At 39.8% G+C, this 10,292-nt stretch overlaps 1 protein-coding gene across 2 annotated transcripts in view; it reads right to left on the reverse strand.

Moving 5' to 3' along the window:
* Positions 1 to 10,003, reverse strand: part of Lrig3 (leucine rich repeats and immunoglobulin like domains 3) — a 45,034-nt gene extending 35,031 nt beyond the window's left edge. For both annotated transcript variants that reach the window (XM_076853065.1, XM_076853064.1), the window contains exons 1-3: positions 9,521 to 10,003; positions 3,848 to 3,919; positions 3,582 to 3,656 (exon numbers count right to left, since the gene is read on the reverse strand). In XM_076853065.1, the coding sequence (XP_076709180.1) occupies positions 3,582 to 3,656; positions 3,848 to 3,919; positions 9,521 to 9,765 (392 nt within the window). In that variant the 5' untranslated portion in view covers positions 9,766 to 10,003. The remainder of the gene's footprint in view (positions 1 to 3,581; positions 3,657 to 3,847; positions 3,920 to 9,520) is intronic.
* Between the last annotated feature and the right edge of the window lie 289 nt (positions 10,004 to 10,292).

The following is a 10,292-nucleotide window of genomic DNA, read 5'->3' on the forward strand; positions in this document are numbered from 1 at the left end:
CCCCCCCCCCCCGCAAAAGGGTAACAAAGTCATCTCTGAACAAATGACAGGCTATAAAGAAAACGACAGACTTGGAGGAAATGTTCTACCTGTAAGATAAGAGATAAGGATAAAAACGGTTATTTGTGATACTGACCTTATCAGTAATTTCAGAAATACTCATGGAATAGCTGATCAGACTGGAAGGGCAAATCCGTTAAAATGAATAAACCTGGGCCCTACCCAAACCCACTGATTTAGAATCTCTAGGAGGGAATCTACTAATCTACATTTTCCCCCTTCTTCTGTGAGAGAGAGAGAGAGTGTGTGTGTGTGTGTGTGTGTGTGTGTTTGGTTGTAATAGGGATTGAACCCAGGAGTGCTCTACCTACATCCCCAGCTCCTCCCCCCCTTTTTTTCCTTTTGAGATAGGTATCACTAAGTTGTCCAGGTTGGTCTTAAACTCTTGATTCTACTGTTTCAGTCTCCCAAGTCACTGGGACTCACCAGTGTAGGCCACAGTGCCCAGCTCCATTTTTAACAAGCACTCCAGGTAAAACTTTGACAGCTACTGACCTAAACGCTTTTCAAACCAGACAGGTGTCTGCAAGTTGGGCAGTACTATGTAAACCATCAGCATTACAACTAAGACCCAACTCACCTATTTAATAACCAACAAGGCCTCTTTCATTCAACAATCATGTTGCACAAGTCACAAATTCAAACTTCCCTAACCCAGGTCCACATGTTTCAAAACTGCCCAATGCTTGAGCAAGTCATGTCACAATGGCTTTCCACTGAATGAGCACCAGAGCCAAAACTAGCACATCAGTAAAATTGGCTCACTTATGCCAGGTCAACTGTTTCACTATATGTTCATTCCCAAGACTGTTCCATTTCTTTACCTAAAAAATACCATCCCGCCACAGCCATGAAATTTTGAGAGAAAAACAAGGACACACACAAGTCATGCCTTGCCCCTAGCACAGGGGCTGACTTCTGAGGCAATTTTGTGTGGGATTCAAAGGAAAGCAGGTCTATTCAGGTCTTTTATATTCTCAAAGATCCCTGAAAAGGTTAGAGATGAGTTTTGTACATGAGCATGTTCAACCAGCATCCCAGGTACCTGGCATTTTACTAGGCTTCCCAGATGTTACCAGAACCAGTCCCTAACTGAATGTTGGACATTAGCATATCATTTGACAAAATATGAGCTCCTGGATCCTACGACTAAGAGGGAGAGCTTACCAGGTACAGTCTTCTCTGTATCCAGGCCCTCCAGCTGAGAGAGCACAAGGCAGCAATGGAATGAAGCCTGGATATTAAATCTTATGCTGAAAACTCAGCTAATTTTTCCTTTTAACACAAGTTTTCAAATTATCTAACCTGTGTAAATAACCCAGAAAAAAGTTTTCCTCTAGACAACAGAAAGTAAAAAAAAAAAAAAAAAAAAAAAATTTAAAACTTGGTAACACAGGGGTCCAACAGTCTCAGAAACTCCTTTGAAAAATATGGGTTTTAATTGTGACGCTACACCAAGTATTTAATCTGAGTCATGTCATGTGGTTTAGTAGATAATTTTTTCCCTAAAATTTCAGAGATGTATTTAAATACTGATATCCAGCTCTGATTATTTTCAAGTTCTTCTTTAAAAAAGAAAATGTTTCAGCCTAAGCAACAGAACATGGAAACGATTAGTGTTTTGGAAACAGTGGTTGTGCTCTGCAATATCCAAGAGACTGCAAGAGAAAACAAAACATTGGTAAAAGGAAACAACCAGAAGTAAAATTCCTTAAGATATTTCATATGTATGAAAAAAAATTTTCACTCTCCACATTGCCTGAGTAAGCCCATCCTACAAATTACTCTTGGAGAGTCTACATAATCTAGTTAGTAATTGGTTCTATCATTATATGAGAACAAAGCAATCACTGGTCAGATGTACTGCAGGAGATTAAGGGGAAAAAGAGTGAGATTATTCAGGCTGATTTGACATAGCTCTTGCTAAAGCCAAACACAAATAAAAACAATATGGAGAAAAATCCAAATTTTGACGATTTCTAACTTTTTAGATACTCTTCTGGATTTCTATTTCCAAATTACAGCCTTAAAGGGTACAACCACTGTTATTTATTTTCAATAGAATTTTCTAATTTCCTCCCAAGCTCTATGCTTCTGACTCTATGTCAGGCCAAAGTACACACTATTTTCCTCACCCCATCCAGGCTACAAACTGGCCCCAAAGACCCCTCGGCAATGAAGTGTACCATGACCCTCAAGGCCCTCTTGAGCATGCTGACAGAACCTGCCAAAACACAAGACCAGGAAAGCAAGGCAAAGTGGGGTTTAAAAAGCTCCCTTGGCCAAAGGAGAATACCTAGTGAGATAACAAAACCAAGATTCCATTTTAGACTCCAATATTTTAAGCAATGGTAAAAGACAAAGAAAATGGGTATTAATGCTAGCATAAAAATATTTTTTAGACTCAGTGTTTATTTGTCAAATACCAACTGCTTTTTCTTTCATTCCTTTCTGTTTCTGATCTTTGCTAAAACCACATCAGTATCAAATGTCACTTAGTTCTTATTCAAACAGAAGAAAGCAGACACAGCGGCTGCACGGTGACTTGGCTGACCTGGGCCCTCAGTAAAAACAAACCTCTATAAATCACCAGATGTAAGCAATTGGGTAGTGATCACTTTAATTAATTGAACAGCTTTCCTGAAATTTACTGTATAATTTCAACCCTCCCAACACCTTCACCAGAAGCAACTAACAATGGTGATTTTCTCTTCAGTTGTTTAAAGAAGGAACATGTTTTTAGCTTCAATGGCACAAATATATTTTTTAATTATTCAAGATTAAGATGGTAAATTACTTAATTTAAGAAATTAAAACAGGAGCATTTTAAATGCTACTTTTAAATGCTCAAAAATCAAAAATTAATCTACAATCTACCTCAATACATGAATATAAATATGTTTATACTCTACAAAAATGCAAAAACCACAATTTTAATTGTATTTGAAAACTCTTATTTGCAAAATAACATGTGATGATGTTTCTAACTTCAATTACATATTTAATTCTCACTGCCTCAGTTGATATTTCGAGTTGAGGTTTCTAAACCCTGACCTTCTACTTTGCAGTTGCCTCACTTTAAAAAGGGAACCTCAGTGCCTTACCACCAACTCTCAAGTATCCTCACAAAAAATTCTAATCATTCTCCACTAGGAGATATGTAATCCACGGATTCCATGCCAACCACTGAGCCACACCAGAATTAAAATCCTAACATGGAGAATGTATCAAACATACATCTCTATGGGGCTCCTTTGTATGTTGAAGACCAACTAGTTTGACAATGACAGCAAAACATAAAGTATGTTGTTAGAAGGTACATGGACACTTGAGATTCAGAAGTGGCACTACAGGTTGAAAAATAAGTTAATCAAGTTAAAGAATCCTTCTTTATTATATCCTAGAGGAAATATTCATACTTTGCTCTTAAGAGCTTTAAGCTAGCCCACATGAACCATGGAACATCTAATACCCATGGCTCTTACAAACATACACATAAAATTTTGTTGATATTCACTTACAAGGAAAGAAGTGTGATATTTGCTGAAACTGGTCCCAGATTTGGAATGGTCTCCAATTCATTGTTGTTCAGTTTCCTATAAATGTGAGAAAAGGTGGTGGGGGGCTAATTAGGTCATCTGTAATTCAGATATGAAAACTTCATAAATTATTTAAAAATTCCTTCCAAGTTCAAAGTTTTAAATAATTTATTATAATCCAAATGTTCATACAGTGAAAAGGTAATATAGTTTATGAAAATCTCAAACAAAAAGTAACTAGGACTCACACTTCTCGAAGGCTTTGAAGGTGGTTCATGGAACTTGCCTTGATGGATGATAATCTGTTGTGACTTAGGTCCCTTTAAGAAAATGAACATTATTAGTTTCTAAAAACCAAAATTGTGATCAACAACATGCAAGACAGAGTGGGCTTATGAACTAGTGGCACTATCAACTCGAGTGACAACTAAAGAAATAATTGGTCCACTCTGGCCACAAACTAGATGGCACCCAAAACGCCAAACTCAAAAATACAAACTCTGAGGACAAAATTAGTTTAAGAACTGGCAGATTCAAATACTTTAAACCCACAAATGTTTTAAGAGATGTTTTTGGCACATGGTGAACAGATCTTTTGTGAACTGGTAGTTTTGCTTTACCCTCCCAAGTCCCCACTCCCAACTCGATATGGTGACATCATGGCTCATGAAAAATGGCTAATTAGGCAGGTTGCTGAAACTACAGCTTCTATACAAACCTTTTTATTATCACAAAATTCAGTATCAATATTTTTATTACAGTCAGACAAAACAGAAATTGCTTTTCACCCAAAACTGTCTGTTTTGGTTAAGGCACTAAACTGTATTAAAATTTTGTGGTGTGTGTGTGTGTGTGTTTGTGTGTGTGTGTGAGAGAGAGTGTGTGCTTGTGTGCACGCACGCCTGTGTGTTAAAAGGGTACAAAACCACCTGAACCCTCTGCTCTCTGGAGCTCCCCAAATGTAAATATCCGGTAATTTAACATATAATTTAAACCACATCGACCATCTTTTAACAAAGTTAAGCAGACTGTACAAGCACCTGTGAATAGATTCAATCACTAAAATGAATGTGTTTCTCACTCAAACTTAGTGTTTCCCAGTCTAACTTAGTAACAATTTCACAGAATAGCAATCCTAATATAAAAACAACAAATTCCTACATACATGATGGTCCAAGGAATTTATCTTGTCACTTAAGATTCAAAATTCGAAATGAAATCTGGCAAATTGACTACAGTCCCTGTATGTTCCAACAATACACTGACTATGTGCCTTCAAAATGGTGTAATGAAAATAAAATGGCTGAGCTGATACAGCAAATGGGGCTGATTAGCAGTATGGCTTACAAGGGGCCCACTCTAAGAGGTAAATTGGCTCTTCCTAAATTAATTTTTTGTGTTTAAAATTTAAGATTTTTTAAATAAGGAAAATTTTCCAACAACTAAAGTCCACTGAACAAAAAGCATGAACTATGTTACATGCATAAGTATGTTCTCCCAAAATAAATAACTAAAAACAGAGAGAAGAAAAGTGTTACTCAGTGCCTAGTTAACAATTAGAAATCAGAGATCCTTTCAGTCTCCAAGTTTTTATTTTGAGTAACCCTGGATTTCTCTATTTCACCTTTAAAAGAAAAAAAAAACTGCAAAGGTTTTATTCCAAGTATGTTTGCCTAAAGACCTACCAGACAGTAACAGACATGAGTAGATTTGTTCTGGTAGAGTTATAACATGAAAAAAAAAAAAAAATCTGGCACAGTCTTTAAACTATAAAAATCCTGCAATTACAACCACTGCTGTGCATGCTCACCACTGGCTGGAGCCAGACACTTTCCCTCACAGTCCGGCCCAAGTCCATCTGGAGTTCATCAAGGAAACCATGAGCCCAACAACTCACGTTAGGATTCAAACAAAACCTGTGTGCTTTTAGCACCCCAGACAGCCCCAGATTTCCCACATGGCTTAAAAAACAACCAAGGAAAGGAGTCCTTCACCTGGGAGGCAGCCAGAATCCTCAGAGAGTCTCATTTGAACTGACTTAACTCAGGAACATTGAACCTGCATTCCCCCATTGTTTTAAAAGCAAAGGGGGAACCAATCTGGCATTTACATTTAATACAGGTGATTTTTCCTTTTAATTAAAAAAACTGCAACCGCACTCTCCACTTCATTGTTAGGATTATTCCATGGGGCAATCCTATGAGAAATGAGATTGAGTGCTTAACTTTTTTCTACCAGCAATGGGATGAGATCCTCAAAAGACCTTTAAAATGAGAAACTACCTTCAGAGACCAGGGCACATGCAGGGAACCACTCATTTCTGATCCAGAAGCAGGAGCTGGCAAACTTAAATATTTCAGTTATTGCAACACACTTGCATGCTTGAGTTTTGTGTGCTATTAAAACCACATTATATGTGGGAGAAGGAAAAAATCGCCCTGTAAGTGACTTTTACTGCTAAATACTTAAAGCCATGAAACTTTTAATGTACCTAAATTTAGATTTAATATAGTTTACATTTCAGCAATGATTACTTTCCAGTTAAAGGATGTCACATTTTCCTGAATCTTCCTTACATTGTTTTTATGGCTACCTCACTCAGGAGAGATTCACAATTGTACAATTCTTGTGTTTTGTTAAACTCAGAACATAAAGCATTCAAAGAGCTAGGGTAGATTCGTCCTTTTGTTTTTAGAATTCCACTAATGAACATCTTCCCCAAGAAACTTTAAAAAAAAAAAAAAAAAATTGTTGTAGTGAAGTTAACAAATGGGAGAGGTGGTATGGGAGAGACGTGTTAACTATTTTCCCAGAACCAAATCCTCAAAACTGAAACTCTTTCTACAAGACAGAGAGAAGATTCTCTTCCTGCATATTAGCAAGCAAATAAATATATATGAAAATAATTAATTTACAACATGTGGTTCCAGCTCTCATTTTCTTCCTTTTAGCATTGAGGAATCTGACTTCTAAGTCAAATTTTAAAATGCAAATACAGCAGAGCTTCTTAATCAATCCCACTGGGCCTGCAGAGCTGCTAATTCAGCAGAAATCTGGAAAGCTGAAAAACAAAAAGCCAGGCTGTAGCTGTTTTAAGACACTGATCCAAAGTGACTCATAAATCAGCCGGCTATGTTCGAGTTTTAGTCTGGAAAATATAGAAAAACAGCTGTGAAAACCATAAGGACTATTACCTCTACCCCACCCCCAATTCTGGTATGGACCAGAAGATTTATAACAGGCCAACACTCAAGGAGTCACACCAGCAGAATCTACCTTTCTGGCTTTTGCCTGAGCCCTGGTGCTAACCCAAACTTTTCTACGAGATAAAATAAATAATTCTGACATTTCAGTGGGAAAGTAGTAATACTTGGAAGCTCTCATCAGCAATTTTTCCCTCCTTTGGTTAAATAACATTCAAACAATAAGTTTTCTTTAGGTTCAGAATTCTGTTAAGCACAAACTCTATAGCAAGGCTCCAAAGCGTTACTGTTTTAACAGCTACTTTCATTAAAGTATTTATTAGGGGTTACTTTTTGAAAGTAGAACTAAGTGTAGTACTATTATTGTGTAACTGAAACTATTCAACTGAATAGATGGAATTCCAACTGATTCAAGTGGGGAAAATACATACTCACATATACATGAAACAAAAAATAGACATTGTGCTTTTTCTGAACAATGCTTTCATAAGCTAGTCCCAAGACAAACTTTTACTATTTCAATTGCCTAAGGGAAGGTAAAATATGTAGAAGAATATCCTTTTTTCTACTTATTTCCATAATCTACTTAAGAGCTTTTTCAATCATGTGAAAATTAAGTAGCATCTTCTTACACCTCCTATTCCAATATGCCAAATAAAAGAGAAGGTAAAACTCATTTCCACATTTGTTTGTTTTTTCTTCATTCAAAGGTGAAGAAGACAGCTGCAGAGCTTTAGGCACAAACAAAAGAAACATTTACAATAAAGAACTTCAACCACATGGTTTGGTGACACCTACAAAGGTGGTTAGAAGTCACAAAAGTACAAGAATGACAGGGCTGTTCAATGAGTGATCACAGCAGGGCGTCTGACAACAGACCAAGTGCTTATTTATACAAGTGGAACTTATTTTCACATACATTTAAGGAATGTGGACTTGTATTGAGACAATTTACTGCTGGCGGAAATGTAATTAAAGACTGTGCTAACCAAATAAACTCTAATTTGTTTTTAGTGTGCCACCAAATTATCTGCAAAACAAAATCCTAATTAGGTCAGCTACTTTTAAGACAATGTTTAAATAGGTATCGAACTCCTTTTGGTTCAACTCAACTTCTAATCAAAGGCAAGGAGACACATTTATTTCTTAGTGACATCTAAATTCACAAAAAGTATGTTGCACGTTGGCATGATCCAAAAGTCCACTTGTCCTTGAAAAACTACTAAATACAGTTAGATTTGATACTGAATCCAAGCATTTCTAAACATTCCAGGAAGCACTATCTTCATTTTCTTTCTAGTCCCTCTATTATTCATAGGTGTTCACCTCTCCAGTCATTCAAATGTTCAGTTCCATATGTTGTCAATAGAGCCATTCACATTTCATGAATGCAGCAGCATGACCTCCACAAGAGGCAATTGAATGGAATTAGCCACAACTAATTGAAAGTTTTTCCTGCTTTGGGTTAAGGCCCTTATCTCCTTCTTCACTTGTAATAAAAACTACTAAGTAAGACATCCCATGATAAGCGATTAAATACCAACCCAACACTCCTTAAATCTATTTTCGTATTAAATTAAGGTTTATTCAACAATTCTAAAATTCTAAATACAAATAAAGGAATTTAGATTAGCACAATGATGTAAAAACACAATTTCTTAAACCACCTAACTAAACCTTCAACCGGTTATTACAACGATAGGACAGTCTGCTACAATTGTTTAAGAACTGAAAATTTCCATGGCAATTTTGCTGGGCCCAAATCTAAGATTATAAAGAGTCTAAAATATTCTTTGTTTTAAACAAGATAACGACTTTTAAAAAAAATTAATAAAAAAGCTTCTTTTTGGAGGGAGGTTGTTACATTTTACAGGACTCTTAATTTTAACAAAACTGGGGTCTAGGAGAAACAAAGGGTTAACGTTTACAAAGGACCAGTATTTCCAACTAAATTTCATTTTCTTCCTTCTTCTTCCATGCAGTTGGCAGTGATTTCAGATTTTTCAGACTTCACAGCGAAAACACAAAAAGTTGCATAAGAGCACTGTGCATTCTCCCCTAAATCGGCTGTGAGAGACCACAGAAATCACGTCCTTGGTTCTGAAAAATCTAGTGTCTTCCTTTCCAACATCTACTGATCAATCTTAGCACCCAACTTCTTAGCGAAAGGAAAACGGGTCACTGTGTGGCCCAGAAGGTAAACTCACAGCTTGCTAATGCGAAATTACGCATGGGGTAAGTCTGAAGTCTGTCTGCCATAGCTGGAGCAGTGACTTGAGGGGGATTCCCAAATCAAAGAAGTGAGTGAAATTACTGGTTGGAAATAGGAACAGGGGCAGAACCAGTCAGAAGGTAAAGCTGGGCCACTCTGCCACACAAACTCGGAGGAAAAACTGCAAAACTCCGGTCATCCATGGAGATTGCCACCTCTCCCTCCTGGGCCTGGAAAGGAGCTCCTAGAAGTCCGGCTCGGGCAATTGCCCGAGTCCCCTCCCCACCTCCGCCAGCAGCCGGGTGGGGCGCCCCAAGCGCCCACCTGCGCAGCACTCAGAAAGGAGACTGAGGCCCCACAGCTCCTTTTCCACCCCCACTGAGCGCCGCTAGTGGCCTGGGCCCGTAAGAGCTGCCCTGGAAGAGGGCGCAACCAGGCCCTCACTGTCTCCCGCTTTTCCGCAATCGAGCGGTCCGATCCCCTCCGTCCGCGGGAAGAATACTTACAGCCGAGTGACCCAGGACGGGAGCGGCTCAGGAAGACTAGCCAGCCGCTGGCGACTGCAGTCCAGCAGGTCCCCTAGGCAGCGGCAGGGAGCTGGACACCGGCGCTCGGCGGCAACCTCCGAGGGCTGCCCGAGTGCACCGCGGCCGCCAAGAAGACTGCCTTCGCCCGGGCCCCCGCGGCCCAGCGCCGCGCACAGCAGCAGTCCCAGCGCCGCCGCGGGCGCACGAAGCTTCGGCGCGCACATCGCTGTCCCGCGGCCTCTAGCTCGGCCCGGCGCTCCGCAGCCGGCGCGAACTCGGGCTCGGTTACAAACTTCCAGCCACGAGTGAACGCCCTGATTCCAACCGCGTGCTCCTCTCTCGAGCTCCCAGGTAAACTTCTTGTACTCCTAGCACCAAAGCCCTCTCATGCCCCGGAGCAGCAGGACAGAAACAGAAAAGTACAGCCAAATTGTGGCAGAGTTGCAGCCCGAGCAGCGTCCACAAGCTTGCCCGCAAAGAAACTTTTTCGCCTCCTCCCAGCGGCGAAGCACGAAGTCCCAGAACTGCGGAGCATCGAGGCGGGGCGGGGCGGGCAAGGCCCGCGTGCGCCCATTGGCCCGCCAGGCCACGGGCGACCCCGCGGCCACGTGACAATAACAAGGCTCCAGCCGGGGGCCGGACTCAGGAGAAAGTGGAGCCGAGATTGTAGGAAATTTGGTGTTACATTTTCCAGCCTCTCCAGCCAGAAGTCTCCACTACGTCCTGGGAACCATATATCAAATGGAGCTGA

Source organism: Callospermophilus lateralis, chromosome 4 (genome assembly GCF_048772815.1).
Source record: "Callospermophilus lateralis isolate mCalLat2 chromosome 4, mCalLat2.hap1, whole genome shotgun sequence".
In the NCBI taxonomy this organism is placed as follows: Eukaryota; Metazoa; Chordata; class Mammalia; order Rodentia; family Sciuridae; genus Callospermophilus; species Callospermophilus lateralis.